We start from the raw sequence: 17882 nt of genomic DNA, 5'->3' as shown, positions 1-17882 counted from the left end.
AGGTTTATATTCTCGGCCCTGGTAACTGAAAGGTGGTGGTGGTTGCATTAAACCTGTGGACACTTTTTTGGTGGTGGTGATGAAGTCACAAAGGGTGTTTTTAGTTTAAAAAAAAAAAAAAAGGGTGAAAGGTATTTTTTATTTATCTCGTTGCAGGAAAAATCTGTAGGCAAAACTAGGCACTTGGATCCACAGAGAAAATGTCCATACTGCAAGAATCCTTTGAGAGATTCATGGCAAAAGGCGATGTGCAGGTCTTGCATTAAGAGTTTGGTTGAAGAAGAAACTTCTCAGCAGTACAAGGATTTATTTTCCTCAGTACAGGAACTCACAAATTCTTTTTTTTATTTTTTATTTTTTCTCACAAATTCTTTAACCACTTGCCGTCGCCGCACCGTCATAATACGTCCACAAGGTGGCTCTCCTAGGCGAGAGCACGTATTATGACGTCCTGCCTTTTAGCCGCCACTAGGGGCGCACGCGCTCGCCCCCGACTCCCGTGCGTGTGCCCGGCGGGCGCGATCGCCGCCGGGCACACGCGATCGCTCGGTACAGAGCGGGGAACAGGAGCTGTGTGTGTGTAAACACACAGCTCTCGTTCCTGTCAGCAGGGGAAATGCTGATTTTCTGTTCATACAATGTATGAACAGAAGATCAGTGTTTCCCCTAGTGAGGCCATCCCCCCCCCCCCCACAGTAAGAACACACCCAGGCATACTTGACCCCTTCCCCGCCCCCTAGTGTTAACCCCTTCACTGCCAGTGGCATTTTTATAGTAATCTAATGCATTTTTATAGCACTGATCGCTATAAAAATGCCAATGGTCCCAAAAATGTGTCAAAAATGTCCGAAGTGTCTGCCATAATGTCGCAATACCGAAAAAAAAATCGCTGATCGCCGCCATTACTAGTAAAAAAAAATATTAATAAAAATGCCATAAAAATACCCCCTATTTTGTAAACGCTATAACTTTCAATAAAACCAATCAATAAACGCTTATTGCGATTTTTTTTTTTTACGAAAAATATGTAGAAGAATACGTATCGGCCTAAACTGAGGAAAAAAAATGTTTTTTTATATATTTTTGGGGGATATTTATTACAGCAAAAAGTAAAAAATATTCATTTTTTTCAAAATTGTCGTTCTATTTTTGTTTATAGCGCAAAAAATAAAAAACGCACAAAGAAAGCTCTATTTGTGGGGAAAAAAAGGACGCCAATTTTGTTTGGGAGCCACGTCGCACGACCGCGCAATTGTCTGTTAAAGCGACGCAGTCCCGAATCGCAAAAAGTACTCTGGTCTTTGGGCAGCAATATGGTCCGGGGGGTAAGTGGTTAAGTTTGGTTAACTTTTTTGACACAAGGTCCTGTAAGTCAGGCAGAGCCTCAGCAACCACCATCCATCCCCAAAGTCTCCGTATACAGACAAACAGAAGGGGACTCTGGGGATGAAGGGGCTAGCACTCTCCCCTCTATCAGAGATTCGGAAGAGGAAGAAAATCTTAGCAGAAGCTCCAGATCTAAATTATCTTTAGATGAAGTAGATTTACTGAAAGCAATATACACTACCCTGGATATCCAGGAGGAAAAGGTACAATTGTCCACTCATGATAAGATGTACCAGGGTCTGGACAACTCTAAGCGGCGAGTCTTCCCAGTTCATAAAGTCCTGTCGGACACGATTTAAAAAGGAGTGGAAAGACCCTGAAAGGGGTCCCTTCTTTTCCAAAACCCTTAAAAGGAGGTTTTCCTTTTGAAGATAAGGACACGGTAGTGTGGAACAAGAAACCAAAAGTGGATGCGGCCTTCTCACAGGTGTCACGTCGCACAGACCTTGCCTTCGAAGATATGGGGGTCTTGAAGGACGCAATGGACAAAAGAGCAGATTCTCTTTTAAAAAAGGCATGGGATACCACGTCAGCCAGTTTTAAACCTGCTATGGCTGCCACAGTGGTTGCCCGTAACTTAGAATGCTGGGTAGAGAAACGAATGAGTCACGTAGAAGCAGGTACACCAAGAAAGGATCCCTTGGAGTCCTTCCCTTTTGTTCAAGTATATGGCGGATGCATCAGCCAAGTCTATTAAAGGGGTTGTAAAGGAAAAAAAATGTTTTTCAAAATTAGCATCCTTTACCTGCAGACATTCCTCTTTTCACTTCCTCATTGTTCGTTTTTGCTCAGAAGTTGCTCTTTCTTCTCTGTTCTGTTCACTTCCTGCTTGTCTGATTTTTACTGACCACCGTGATGGGAGGCTTTACTGCGGTGGTCAGTAACGTGCTTACCCCCTCCTGGGAACTACGTCTGTGTGGCAGGACGCTCTGTACGTGTTGGACTTCAAGGAGGTGTGAATTACTGGGCGTGCCGCAATTCATACTGGGAAATGTAGTTCTTGCATGAACAAACGATGCAAACCAGGAAGTGAATGAGAAAACAGAAACTAGAATGCCGGAGGTGATATAGATGAAGGAATTTAATAGGTATTTACTTGTTTTTTTTAACAGAATCATTACACTATTCTGTCTGTGTACCTTGCAGACCTTAATTTTAGGCAAACATTTTTTCCTTTAGTGACCCTTTAAGATGGGGGCGAGATCAGCAGCTTTAGCAAATTCAGCCAGGCGCGCAGTCTGGCTAAAAACCTGGTCAGGAGATACACCTTCTAAGATCAAGTTATGTGGCTTACCATTTTCGGGCGATTTTCTGTTCGGTCAAGATCTAGAGAAGGTGTTAGACAGAACAGCTGATAAAAAAAAAAAAAAAAGCCTTCCCTGTCAGAATCCAAAAAATAATTTTTGTTCTTTTCAGCAGTCCTAAAAAAATAAGGAAGAAAATAAAATGCGTTGGGTTCTCAAAAAAGGCCGAGGTAGAGGAGTTCTTTTCAAATCTCCCCCAGACCAAACACCCAAAAGTAAGTGACGATCTGACCCCAGTGGGGGGAAGATTGTCTGTCTGCCTTCCTTCCACAGTGGGTTCAAATGCCCATAAGTCCCTTTGTGGAAAGTATCATTGCAGAGGGATACAGTCTGGAGTTTTCAGAATGTCCCCCGAGCAGATTCTATGTCACAGCCCTCCCACGGGATCCAGAAAAATCTTCCGCAATGATGAACCTATTGCAGGATCTGATAAAACAGGAAGTGATAGTCAAAGTCCCAAAACATCAGGAGGGTCAGGGGTTTTATTCCCACATATTTTTGGTGAAGAAACCTTCAGGCAAATATCGTCTGATTTTTGAACCTGAAGATTTTGAACAAATCGATTTGGTACAAACATTTTCGTATGGACACAATCTATTCCATAACAAAACTGTTAACCCCAAACTGCTTCATGGCATCCCTGGATCTGAGGGTTGCGTACTTGCATGTACCGATAGCACCAGAATCCCAGCGGTTTCTGCGACTGGCCATAAACCTAGGGTCCACTGTTTGGCATCTCCAGTTCAAGGCCCTCCCTTTCGGTCTGTCATCCTCCCCCAGGATCTTTACAAAGATCATGGCAGAGGCATTGGACCCTCTGAAATTGAAGTGGATCTCGGTCATTCCATATTTGGACAACCTGCTATTTTTTGCGGATTCCAGGGAGCAGGTTGCGACGAACCTTCAGGTATCGCAGGCTTATCTCAGGAATCTAGGCTGGTTGTTAAATCTGGAAAAATCAAATCTGGGTCCAACACAGGAAACAAAGTTTCTGGGTTACACCATAAACTCAGTTCTTCAGGCAGTATTTCTTACTCAGGGAAAAAATGGAGAAGGTAGTCTCTGCTGTAGCTCGGGTTCAGACAAATCTCTGGATTCCAGTCAGGTCAGCTATGGCAGTGTTAGGCCTACTCACGGCCTCAATCCCGGCAGTCCAATGGGCAAGGTTGCATTCCCGTTCCCTTCAGATAAACATCCTTCAGACCTGGTCGCACCAAGAGTCGCTAGAAAAATGCTTCAGACTAATGTCATATGTAAAAAGGGCACTCTGGTGGTGGAGAAACGCAAACAACCTGACAAAAGGTCTTCCCTGGGTCTTTCCTATAGACAAACGTCTAACAGGCGCAAGCTCCTGGGGCTGGGGAGCCCATCTAGACGGTCAGACCACGCAGGGCACCTGGTCCAAATCAGAAGCCAGGAAGTCATCGAACTGGAGGGAATTAAAAGCCATCTTCCTGGGTCTCCTTGCTTTCCAAAAAGCAGTAAGGGGTCACCACATACAAATCCTGACAGACAACACGACAGCAGTGGGGGACCAGGAGCAAAGGCCTCATGGAGTTGGCCAACCACCTGTTGTCCTGGGCAGAACTGAACGTGGCATCTGTCAGCAGTTCATCTGAAAGGGTCTGAACCTATTGGCAGACCTCTTAAGCAGAAAAAGCATAGTGGAGCTTGAATCAGGAAGTCTTCACAGCAATCTCCCAGGAATGGGGGCGACCACAAATAGATCTGTTTGCCAGTCAGGAAATTGCAAAAGTTCAGGAGTTCTTCTCTCTTCACAAGGTGGGTCAGGCTGTGGGCATAGATGCGCTGGCACACCCATGGCATTACCAGCTGTGCTACGCTTTCCCCCCCTTTTCACTAATCCCATTAGTTCTGAGGAAGTTCAGGGAAGAAAGAACCAACCTGATCCTAGTTACTCCCTACTGGCCAAAAAGACCTTGGTTTGCGATACTTTTAAATTTAGCCACAAAACCACCATGGAAACTACCTTTCAGGAAAGACCTTCTTTCTCAGGGTCCTGTGAACCATCTCTTAAAAGCCAAAGGACTTTCTGATAAGGTGGTAAATACCATACTATCTAGCAGAAAAGGGGTAACTAGGGCCATTTACCTCAAGGTTTGGAAAGAATACAACTGGTGCTCTTCCAAAAGTCTTCAGGTCAAAAATGTAATTTCTGTTTTAGAATTTCTCCATGCAGGAATGGAGAAACGGTTGGCAGCCAGCACCCTGAAAACTCAGGTGGCGGCTCTTACTTGGAAAAACCTCTATCCAGAGAAGATTTAATTTCAAGGTTTTTTAGGGCACTTGTTCGAAGTAGACCTGTAGCCCTTAAAGTTTTTCCCAGTTGGGACTTATCCATTGTGTTACAGGGTCTCACAGGAGCTCCGTTTGAACCCTTACAAGACATTTCTTTGAAAAGTTTGGTGCTCAAAACTATTTTCTTAGTGGCTATCACAACGGCAAGGAGAGTCAGCGAGCTTCAAGCACTGGCAATCACAGAGCCTTTTCCAGACAGGATAATCCTCCCGTACGGATCCAGCCTTTTTCCCAAAAGTTTCTTCGACTTTCCATAGCTCTCAGGAGATAATTCTTCCTACCTTTTCATCAATGCCTTCTAACGCAGGAGAGGAAGCCTTCCATACTCTGGATGTGAGAAGATGTTTACTCCATTTCCTCTCAGTTACTGATGAAATTTAGGAAATCGAACGCCCTGTTCATAGTATTCTCAGGGCCCCGTAAGGGGGAGAAGGCTTCCAAGAGTACATTAGGTAGATGGCTTAGACAAGCCATTATGGAAAGCTATCAAGCTAAAGGAAAAGTGCCTCCTTCTGGTGTTGCCCATTCAACGAGATCAACGGCAGTTTCCTGGGCCGAAAAGGGCCAGTGCCACGCCTGACCAGATTTGTAAGGCTGCCACATGGTCCAGCTATTCAACCTTTCTTCGGCATTACAGATTAGATTTACTGTCCGCTGCAGAGCAAGCCTTCGGCAGGAAGGTACTGCAGGCAGTGGTCCCACCCTAGGGTAAGTTACTCGGTTATCCTCTCCAGGGTTGTCCTGAAAGGCGACTTGAGAAAGGCCTAGTTAGACTTACCGGTGATGGTATTTCTAAGAGCCTTTCAGGACAACCAATATTTTCCCTCCCTAGGTATTTGATTAAAAGTGTGTTTTAAATGTCTATCATGGTTTGTTGTGGTTCTTCTGTGCTTTGTTTACCAGTTTGTCGGAGACCACACAATAACTGAGACCATGGTGGAAGAGGAGGCATTTTAAAGGATCACATGTGTTTCCTGAAAAAGAGGCGGATCTGCGCTCTCTCCAGGGTTGTCCTGAAAGGCTCTTGGAAATACCGTCACCGGTAAGTCTAACTAGGCCTCTCTGGTGGCACCTGGGCCTGCATATGTCACTGAGGACACTTTTACCGCAGCCCTGGAAAAATTAGAAGGGAAGATCGCTAATCGCAAAGTCCTCGCAAAAGGACAAAAAGCGAAGCAGATCTTTCGGTTGTTTTAGATCCCCTTTCAGAAAAATCTGAAGAGGATGAGGTAACACCCACAGAGGCCAGGGATGAGGAGTTGGATGGATCAGGCATATCAGAGGAACCCTTCTCTGCTTCCCAGATGCTAAGGTACAATGTTATGCGTACTGCCTTCAAGTTGCCCTCGGACAGCTGAAGAAAGATTATTGCACTCCCTAGATCTAGTGAGAGCAGTAAAAGTGTATTTGCAGGCAACTGCTCAGATACGCAAAACAGATGTTTATTTTGCCAGATGGGGCCAAGCAGCATCAAAATTCACTATCTCAGGTGTATTCGACAACAATTATTCAAGCCTATGGTTTAAAGAACAGAACTCTTTATGTTAGGGCGCACTCTACCAGAGCGTTAAGTGTTTCAGGAGCAGTGCATCACCAGACTTTATTGGCTCAGATCTGTAAAGCTGCCATTTGGTCTTCAATCCAATATTTTTTCCAAGTTCTATCAAATAGATGTGAAAGGACATGAGGATGCCGCCTTTGGGTGAAGTGTGCTGCAGGCAGCAGTATAGGTCGTCTTGTCCGTAGCGGCCTGCTTGATCGGTGTCACCCCACCCTTCATATGGAGCATTGCTCTGGGACGTCCCATTACGTAATGATTATGGCTCTGTGTCCCGTGGTGTACGATAAAGAAAACAGATTTTTTTAATCGGCTTGCCTGTAAAATCCTTTTCCTGGAGTACACCACGGGATACAGAGGTCCCCCCCCCCCCCCTATTATGGGAACCTTATTGCTTGCTACTTCCCTGATGGGAGGGGTTATATGGAGGGGAACTGTCTTCAATTGGTTGTGTAGTGTCCAATCACCGCTGGTTACCCTTAACCCATTATGTAATGAATGGCTGTGTCCTGGGCTGTTTTTTCGCCACGTGATTTAGCTGCGTTTTTGCTTTATCCTTTATTTTATTTTTTTTGGCTTGTTTGTTGTTGGGCAGATTAATAAAAAAACAATTGCTGCAAAAACACTACATCATTTTCTGCAGCTTCTCCATTGTCTATTGAACTAAAAAAAGCACAGTTTTTGCGTTAAAGTCCTTGACGCTTTCCAAATACACAGCAGCTGAAAGTAAAGCATAGATGTGAACGTTAAATAAACTGTAGTGCGTTTCTGCAAAAAAGCACCAAAAAAACACATGGGTGTGAACTAGGCCTAAGAAATTTAGTAACATAATAAGGGTTAAAAATATATATCGGCCCTTCACAGTACAAAAAGTGCAAATCGCTAGTCTAAGGGGTTTGGTTTTTTACTGTGCAACAGTGAAATTAATATTTTAAAGTAGCGATTATTCGCTTTTTTGTCCTTTAATGGGCTAATTTAAACTTTTTTAACCCAATTATGTTCCTGGCTGATCGATTATGGAAATGGTAATCAATTTATTTCATAATCGATTCGTTGTTTTGGCCCCAATATCAATATACTTAAGTTGTGGTTCAATAATACTAGCTTTTGCAATGTTTTGAAGCATACATTGTGTAATACTGTAATCTTTTTAAAGTTTGCTAAATTTTATATTTCACTATTTTAGGCAACAAAGGATGCTGGGCAGATTGCTGGATTGAACGTTTTACGAGTAATTAATGAACCAACTGCTGCGGCTCTTGCTTATGGCCTAGATAAGTCAGACGATAAAATGTAAGGGTTTTTTTTTTTTTTTGTGTGCTTTTGACAGTTTACATAAGGCATGCTTCGTTTTAGACAATTTAACCAGGATACACTCTTAAAGCTGTTACCATTGAGCTGACACAATTGCATGTTCTCATTCATGCTCATTCACGCGCTTGCTACAGACGCATCTTCTTTGGGGGGCTCGTTGGGTAGGGGTACACTCGAGGACATACGGAAAATGCCTCTCATGCAGCCGGCTTACTGCATTTAGTTGGGAATGGTGAGGTGCAGCACCACTTGGATACAGAAGGGCTGTGGCGATCTCTTCCTAGAATTCAAGAAAGGATAAAGTCTGTCCTGAAGCTCTGTATAGCACATGAGCGTTCAGCAAAGCCAATTGAAATAAGTAAACTGACACTTTTTGTACCAGCGTCTGGCCTAATGGGCAACTAGGTACGGCACCAACAACTGGTCGTTGAGGTCCACCCCTCCCATATTTTAGTTATATTTGTGGAGAAGGGTTTCTCCACAACACCATTTGCCGTAGAAATTTGTACTGTCGTGTCTGCGTGAAGGGAGGAAAGAACTTCAAGCAGGCTCTCTCCCCCAGCCTAAGACGGGAATCTATAAGCCGCTGGAGAAAGCCCCGGCGATTAGATTGCACGGTGCCACATGCGCCTATTTAATCAAACAAGTGACTAAAAAGTGGCACGCTTGTGTAATAATTGTCCACATACAAGTGGTACCCCTTTCCGAATAGGGGTGACACCAAGTCCCACACAATCTTGCCAGCGCTCCCTATGTAATCTGGGCAGTTCTCTGGCTCTACATGACTATCTTTTCCCCTCTTAAACAGCAAAGCTCCATGTATAGCCTGTTGTCCGGTCACAGAACTTGTAGAGCTTGACCCCGTATCTGGCACGCTTGCTGGGACGGTACTGTTTTAAAGACAATCGGCCAGAAAATGTAATCAGGGACTCAATGCAGACAACTTGATGGGGAGCAAACAAGGCTGCAAAACGTTTGTTAAAGTGGTTTATGAGGGGCTGAATTTTTGTAGAGCCGATCGTATTCAGGGTCTCCACGAGGACGACCAAGTTATTTGTCTAAGTGCATAAACCGCAAGATCTGCTTGTATCATGCCCTGGCCATGGAGGTAGAGAACACTGGCATATGTTGAAATGGGCGTTTGGACCAATACGTCCGCAACTTCGTCAATTTATGTATGCCCATATTGAGGGAAAGGCCCAGAAAGGCCTTAAATTCGGAAGCCGTAATTTGTTTCCAATCTCTGGCAAGGGAAGGGAATTGTGGATTGGCGGCAGCATACAAATATTAGTTTGGTCCACAATAGATCTATAGAGATCTTCTGTGGAAAAACGGCGAATAAAAATCAAGTGGCGTAAAATCTGCTTTTTCCACCTGAACACCGGGTGGGCCAGTGAATGGGGGGGGGGGGGGGTGTGGGAGAGGGAGAGTATGGGTTCTGCAGAAGTGGTGGGCATCCAATCAGGATTGGCGAATTCTGCAGGAAGGACACTATGGGCATGACGGGGCCTGCCTTTGTCTTCTTGGTGGCAGCGGGACACTACTATTTACGACCAGGGTGTACTAGGCCGCTGGTGCTTGCCAGTTCACCAGGATGAGCAGCACTAGTACTTCTCTGCTCCATACGAGAGCCCTGCGGTTCTTGCACCTCAATAGCAGAATCGGGTCGGGTACGCCTGACCTTAGCAGGGACCTCACCTTCGTCACCAGAGCTATCTACAGGATCGTATTCTGAGCCTGAATCTGACCACCTGTCATGCTCAGAAACGTGTAGGCCTCTTCACTAGTGTACCTTTCAATTTTGCCATTTTGGGCTCTAAATTTGGCACACTGGTAAGATTCAAAGGTAAAAAAGCACCTGACTGTCGGCAAATGAGTCAAACGCTAACAAAAAACGGTTAGCAATCGCAGGGATCAGGCCTGACTCTGAACGCTGCAGTTATGTGTTTAGTGTTTTGTAAGTGACAGTGATCGATCGATCCTGCACTTGGGGGGGCTGGGCCGAGGGGCAAAACGCAGGTGCTAGCAGGTATCTGGGCTGATCCCGCTAATAAGGCATTTTTGGGAACCCTTAACGCCTGGGGATGCTAGTATAGATCTGATCAGGTATTGATCTGTTTAGATACTATAGCGCTAAAGGTGGTGTATGCTTCGTGCATGGGTGTTGGCGCTACTGGCACTAACCTGACGCTGCCTGGTGCGACGCAGACCCTATCTGACACTAATCCGAACTGATATCACCCGCCGGGCTATCAGGGGGGGTTAAACCTTTATTGGGTTATATACTGTGGTTGCCCTGTTGCTATAAACGGCAAAGTAACTAACCAGCATCACCCGTAACACTAATACGGTGGTCACTGATGAAAGGATTAACTAGGGGCAATCGGGGGGTTAAAACCTTTATTGGGTAATATATGGGTGTACCTGACACTATATAAAAACCTGGCGGTAAACCTAAAAAATTAACTATAATAAAATGTGTGGAAGGGTAACAAACCCTGGGATTTTTAAGGTGTCATGATAAATAGTAGATCAAACAGATATAATAAAGAAGAAATAATTTATTTGAAAATGTATAACATGGTATAAAAAAGATACACAAAACATTTATGATCCCTGGGATTATTAACGGCTTTGAGGAAAAACCGCAGCAGAGCCTGTTAGGAAGGAGCTCGACATGTTTCGCTCAGAAGAACTTCATCAGGAGCCGTGTAACAGGGTAAACTAAAATACAAAGAAATAATAATCCATAAACATTGAGCATTGTAAATAATGCCATATACTATAACACCATTGGACAATACCATAATTGTCAAAACAATTATACAATGTAGTTTGACTGAAGACAATCAAATATTGGGAAAGCATAAATTTGTAATAATGATAGTTAATGCAAATACAAATATCATAAAAACTGGTTTTCAATCATCCAGTGAAATGACCATGAGCACTCTTACCTGACTGGGCCAAAGGTAATCCAATCGACTTTAAATAATACCGTTGTGTAACCATAAAGCTATATCCATAGCTATGAAAACTTCCATAGTTGTTGCCAAAATTAACCCGCACAACCGGAACAACCCCACTGGACCAAGTCCATCCACATAGAATGATCATAGAATGATCAAGAATGCTACAGTAAATAAAAGTGACAATAGTGAATACAGGAAATAATGGCCCCAGTGGATTCAAACAAAAGAGCCAAATGATATGAATCAAGCCATATGGTATTAAACAAATAAATAAATACCGGATCTTATAGAGGGAGTCAGTTCCAAATTTATCTGGAAAAATATATATTCCAGCCTGGAAGGGGTTAACCAAATCACTAGTCTAGGCTTAGCCAGAGAAAACCTTCAGAGATGAAAGGTACTATTGAGAAACAAGACACAATAGACACAATAAAAATAAAATAAAATTACAAACCAACATGATCAAATTTTTTTTTTCAAAGAAAAGGTTTGAAGCTGAAACCGTCGTTTAACCCAGGCGATTTGAGGGCAGACAGCTGGTAAATCCATTTTGCTTCTTTTTGAAGCAATAGTTTATCATAGTCTCCTCCCAATCGCCAGGGGGAATGTGTTCCAATGCAAAAAAAATGCATCTGGGAGCTATCAAAATTATGAAAAAGCCCCATATGCCTGCTGATGGGGGTCTCCATTTTTTTTTTTTCGCACCAGGGATACATGATCCCTGATGCGATGAAAGAATGGTTGCTTCGTTTTGCCAGTGCCTTTTACATTGGCAAAACGAAGCGACCATTCTTTCATCGCATCAGGGATGATGTATCCCTGGTGATCGGGGAGGAGACTACAATAAACTATTGCTTCAAAAAGAAGCAAAATGGATTCACCAGCTGTCTGCCCTCAAATCCCCTGTGTTAAACGACGGTTTCAGCTTCAAACCTTTTCTTTGAAAATAATTTTTTGATCATGTTAGTTTGTCATTTTATTTACTTCTAGGTTTTGTGTTGGGTCTTTTGCTCCTTTTCCCAATTTTTCTTATTCTTTTTCCCTTCTGACTTGATCAGTATTTAGATTAGGGTATATTCGTAGTGCTTAGATTGTCATGTAAATTCAGTGTAACTATTGTTTAATATAAAAAACAAAAAACTGCGCCAAATAAAAATTAATAAACCCCCTACTTAAAAAAAAAGCAGAGATTAGCAGGAAGTCCAAAAAAGTCCTTATGCTCATATGCAGAGGCTACTGATGTAATTTTCAAAACATTCAAAGACAATGGTTCCTTAAGGTGTTGCTTAGTGCTGAAAAGATGGATCTTTCAATCACCCGGTGACATGCATACATATTGTGAAGTCCCTCCACCGAGAAAATGAGCCTCTTACCAGATGGCAAGTAACCAGAGCAGTTGGCTATAGCCCAGCCACGGCCTTTAGGTTCCCCAGGGATCACAGGTAAAAATCCAGCAGCGTCACGACCGTTTTGAAATCAATCGCTCCAATGCAGGAATTGTATAAAAGAAAGGACGCATATAGCGTAATACCGTTGGGTAACAGAATTTAATAAAAAGTAATGTACTTGCAGCAGGATGAAATAAAAACAGCAGGTGTTTTAAAATGTAAAATGCCAGCCGGCATACAGGAGCCCTCCTCCCGAGCGTGGTGACGTCACTGGCGTAGCCTCCCAAACGCGTTTCGTCACAAAGGGGACGTTCTCAATGGGGGTAGGGCTTTTGGCAGTGAGACACCATTAAATAGCTGCCACTCGATATGAAAGGCTGCTCAGTGGATGCAGAAAACGCCATTTGTAATATGGGTAATTGCCCAAACCAGGAAGCGTGGCGCAACGCCACCAGGACATTAAAGGCAATCAGTAAAGGCTTATCATGAAAAAAACCTAATTCATTAGTTACCCGATGTATCACAGATCGAATTTTAAACAAGTTCGATCCACGCGAAACCATGTATTTGCTGAAAAAAACGGATAAAAACCCAGAAGGGGAGAGGGATTTCCCTGGCACTGGACACCTCCCTCCCAGTTTGAGATATACACTCGGCTTTACTCGATACGCAATCGAGGTACGCCGGATGCATCCCATCAAGGATTATGACCTGTCCTGCGGGGGTTTGATTAGGAATTAATAATAAAGATATTGTTTAAAAGTAAAAAACCTGTGCTACCTGACAGGATAAGGAATCCTCCCAGAGACCGGTGTAATATTAGGTATAGGAGCCCAATAAATAGTCAAATGAAAAAAACTAGTAAAATGTAGGACAAAATGTGTAACTACATATATAGTCATATAAACTGAAGTGTTGTGCATAGAGAATCAGTGAGACCCTATCCGATTATCAAGAAGACAATCATTACTTATATATAAAAAATTACTTTACATAAAAGTGATAAGTGAAAAAAATTATAATTGTGAATAAAAATAAGGGTAATCAACCCCATATGTGTAATTAACAGCAATGTATATAATTGCTATGTGCAATAATTTCCAATTGGAAAATTGACCATGTAAGGTCTAATAGGGTGAAATTCTTTAAGTATGACAGAAATTCATAAGAAAATTTCCAAATATATTAACCCTTCCCCTATATGAAAGAAAAAAAGGAGAAAATATATTTAATAAAATTGTGAAATCAAAATTTTTTTTTTTTTGCATCTATTATGTATGGATATGCCCATGTATAAATTGATGAGCAGCCAACAACAAAAAACGAAAAAAAAGAAAAAAAACCCTCTACCCCCAATGGTGCCTTTCGTAAAGAGTTCACATTTATGCATTATTAATAAAGGCGTTGACATCCGTGTCAATGTTTAAACCAAAAGGAGTGTAAGATTTTAACCGATGTATCCACCCCATCTCCATCTGAGATATATCCCTCACTAGATTACTCCCTCTCCAATGGGGTTTGAATTTATCAATTCCCAGGAATAGAGTATTGGCAGGATCTCGGTTATGTTTAAGTCTATAATGGTTAGACACTGAATGGTCCTTTAAAACCAGCCAGTATATTAGTAATATGCTCGTTTACCCTTATTTGAAAGGACCTTTTGGTCCGGCCCACATATTGTAGGCCGCACGGCATTGTACCAAATAGACCACCCCAGTTGATGCACAAGTTATGCATGGAACAATTTTAAATTCCTTATTAGTAACTGTAGAGTTGAACGTTGTAACACACCTCTTGGTGTTGGTACTCAAAGAGCAGACTCTACATCTCTTACATTTGTAATACCCCTTAAGTTGGTCAAAAAAACCTCTACCCCCCGTAGGGGGATCGATCACATTGAGTGAGATTTTATTCCTCAGGGACTGGACTCCCCTAAAAATTACTTTAGGCCTAACAGGCAAAATATCTTTCAGCACAGGATCATTGGTTGCAATGTGCCAATGTTTACGAATCAAATGGGAGAAGGACCTGTGCTGAACAGAGTAAGATGCAATGAAAGGTGCGCAATTCAAAAATTCCCCACCCTCATCTTTCTTTTTATCGACTAACAAGTCCTTCCTGTCCATGGCAAGGACCCGATTCAGGGACTCCTCTAATTCTTCCTGATCATAGCCCTTCTCCAAAAAACGATCGGTAAGTGTCCCTGCTTGAACTGAAAAATCCTGAAGAGATCTGTGCAGTTTCTTCTCAACCTCAAGTATTGACTTTTAGGGACTTTCTTAATCCAAGGGGTATGATGACAACTATCGGTTGGAATAAAGGCGTTACGGTCTGTGTCCTTAAAATATGTAGACGTAACGAAACTAGCAGCGTTAATCCCAATATTTAAATCCAGATAATGGACACTGGTCGGACTGGCCTTGTATTTTAACTCTATTCCCCTCTGATTGGAATTGAGTCTAGAGATGAAGTTGATAAGGTCATCCTGTTCGCCAACCCATAGGAGGAGGATGTCATCGATGTATCTCGCCCAATCTGGGGGGTATCCCCCACATAGATGACATCCTCCTCCCATTTGGCCATAAACAAATTGGCCAAGCTGGGGGCATACTTGGCCCCCATGGCTACTCCTGTAACCTGTTTATAAAAATTATTTTCAAACCAAAAATAATTGGATTCGGCTGCGAATTTCAGCAACGCCATAATAAACTCCACCTGTTTAGTCAGTAACCCTGAATCCCTCAAAAGAAAATGATGGACTGCCTCCAACCCCAACTCATGGGGGATGATGGTATAAAGGGACTTGACATCAATGGTAACCATCCACATGCCCGAAGTGGGTGGAATACCAGATAGAATGTTCATGATGTGTTTAGAGTCCCTAACATAAGAAGGGATTTTCTTTACTAGTGGCTGTAAATAAAAATCAATATATCTGCCCACCCGCAGATGGGGTTTTTATGAAGTTTAGGGAGGTAATATATCGTCAGAGTTCGGGGGGCTTTGGGTATAAGAAAAAGTTTCTCTTTGCTGGTGAGTATACCCTCAAACACACCCCTTTCCACCAAGATCTCCAAATCCCTCTTATATTTACTTTTAGGGTCATTAGGTAGAATAGAATAAGTATTGGTGTCATCGACAATGTTATGCATTTCCTTCAGATAATCAGCCTTGTCTAGAACAACTATGCCCCCCCCCTTATCTGCAGGTCTTATAAAACTAATTCTTTGTTGGTACATAAGGAATCTAATCCTTCCTGTAGGGTCTTATTGAGTTTAGCTTTCTTAATATCCATCGCCTCCAAATCTCTCAGTAGAACATCCCTGAAAATTTTCAGGGATGGTGCCAGTCCACCAGGAGGGTTAAATAGAGAGGCATTTGATAGGCCCGAGTGAACGTAGCCATTTCCAGAATATTGATTGGTAGAAGAGGTACCCGCCATGTATCTCTTAATATTTGTTCTCACAAATTTGTGGACATCCATGTATGTTCCAAATTTATTGAGACTGAGGAGGTGCGAATTTAAGGCCTTTATCCAATATCGATTTCTCAGAGTCGGTCAATGTTCTGGAACTTAAATTAAAAATACCTCTACCTTCTACGTTTTGGAACGCTTGGGCTGTCCTGCGTCTCCTCCCCCCTCTGTTACCTCGCCTCTTTCGCCCAGCCTTTTGGTGCCTTGGCTGGGCCTGTGAACCCCAATTCAGGGAGCCATTTTTAACTATGGAAGCTCCAGAAGGGGCAGGGACATTATGGGATGGATAAGGAGGAGGTGCAAACCAATTATTTTAATAATAATTTTTATAAACAGGTTACAGGAGTAGCCATGGGGGCCAAGTATGCCCCCAGCTTGGCCAATTTGTTTATGGCCAAATGGGAGGAGGATGTCATATATGTGGGGGATACCCCCCAGATCGGGCGAGATACATCGATGACATCCTCCTCCTATGGGTTGGCGAACAGGATGACCTTATCAACTTCATCTCTAGACTCAATTCCAATCAGAGGGGAATAGAGTTAAAATACAAGGCCAGTCCGACCAGTGTCCATTATCTGGATTTAAATATTGGGATTAACGCTGGTAGTTTCGTTACGTCTACATATTTTAAGGACACAGACCGTAACGCCTTTATTCCAACCGATAGTTGTCATCATACCCCTTGGAAGAAAGTCCCTAAAAGTCAATACTTGAGGTTGAGAAGAAACTGCACAGATCTTCAGGATTTTTCAGTTCAAGCAGGGACACTTGCTGATCGTTTTTTGGAGAAGGGCTATGATCAGGAAGAATTAGAGGAGTCCCTGAATCGGGTCCTTGCCATGGACAGGAAGGACTTGTTAGTCGATAAAAAGAAAGATGAGGGTGGGGAATTTTTGAATTGCGCACCTTTCATTACATCTTACTCTGTTCAGCACAGGTCCTTCTCCCATTTGATTCGTAAACATTGGCACATTGCAACCAATGACCCTGTGCTGAAAGATATTTTGCCTGTTAGGCCTAAAGTAATTTTTAGGGGAGTCCAGTCCCTGAGGAATAAAATCTCACTCAATGTGATCGATCCCCCTACGGGGGGTAGAGGTTTTTTTGACCAACTTAAGGGGTATTACAAATGTAAGAGATGTAGAGTCTGCTCTTTGAGTACTAACACCAAGAGGTGTGTTACAACGTTCACCTCTACAGTTACTAATAAGGAATTTAAAATTGTTCCATGCATAACTTGTGCATCAACTGGGGTGGTCTATTTGGTACAATGCCCGTGCGGCCTACAATATGTGGGCCGGACCAAAAGGTCCTTTCAAATAAGGGTAAACGAGCATATTACTAATATACTGGCTGGTTTTAAAGGACCATTCAGTGTCTAACCATTATAGACTTAAACATAACCGAGATCCTGCCAATACTCTATTCCTGGGAATTGATAAGTTCAAACCCCATTGGAGGGGGAGTAATCTAGTGTGAGGGATATATCTCAGATGGAGATGGGGTGGATACATCGGTTAAAATATTACACTCCTTTTGGTTTAAACATTGACATGGATGTCAACGCCTTTATTAATAATGCATAAATGTGAACTCTTTGCGAAAGGCACCATTGGGGGTAGAGGGTTTTTTTCTTTCTTTTTTCGTTTTTGTTGTTGGCTGCTCATCAATTTATACATGGGCATATCCATACATAATAGATGCAAAAATTTTTTTTTTGATTTCACAATTTTATTATTAAATATATTTTCTCCATTTTTTCTTTCATATAGGGGAAGGGTTAATATACTTGGAAATTTTCTTATGAGTTTCTTTCTGTCATACTATTAGACCTATATGGTCAATTTTCCAATTGGAAATTATTGCACATAGCAATTGTATACATTGCTGTTAATTACACATATTATGGGGTTGATTACCATTATTTTTATTCACAATTATAATTTTTTTCACTTATCACTTTTATGTAAAGTAATTTTTTATATATAAGTAATGATTGTCTTATTGATAATCGGATAGGGTCTCACTGATTCTCTATGCACAACACTTCATTTTAGGGAGATATCAGAATGGTGTGACTATATATGTAGTTACACATTTTGTCCTACATTTTACTAGTTTTTTTCATTTGACTATTTATTGTGCCCTATACCTAATATTACA

The 17882-nt window shown here is 42.3% G+C and overlaps 1 protein-coding gene across 2 annotated transcripts in view; it reads left to right on the top strand.

Annotated features, from left to right (window-relative positions):
- HSPA9 (heat shock protein family A (Hsp70) member 9) overlaps positions 1-17882 on the top strand; it is a 414391-nt gene that overhangs the window by 155284 nt on the left and 241225 nt on the right. For both annotated transcript variants that reach the window (XM_040344789.1, XM_040344788.1), the window contains one exon: positions 7754-7860. In XM_040344789.1, coding sequence (XP_040200723.1) covers positions 7754-7860 — 107 coding nt within the window. The remainder of the gene's footprint in view (positions 1-7753; positions 7861-17882) is intronic.

This window comes from Rana temporaria, chromosome 3, assembly GCF_905171775.1.
Source record: "Rana temporaria chromosome 3, aRanTem1.1, whole genome shotgun sequence".
Lineage (NCBI taxonomy): Eukaryota > Metazoa > Chordata > Amphibia > Anura > Ranidae > Rana > Rana temporaria.
This window is presented reverse-complemented; position numbering and strand designations above follow the sequence as displayed.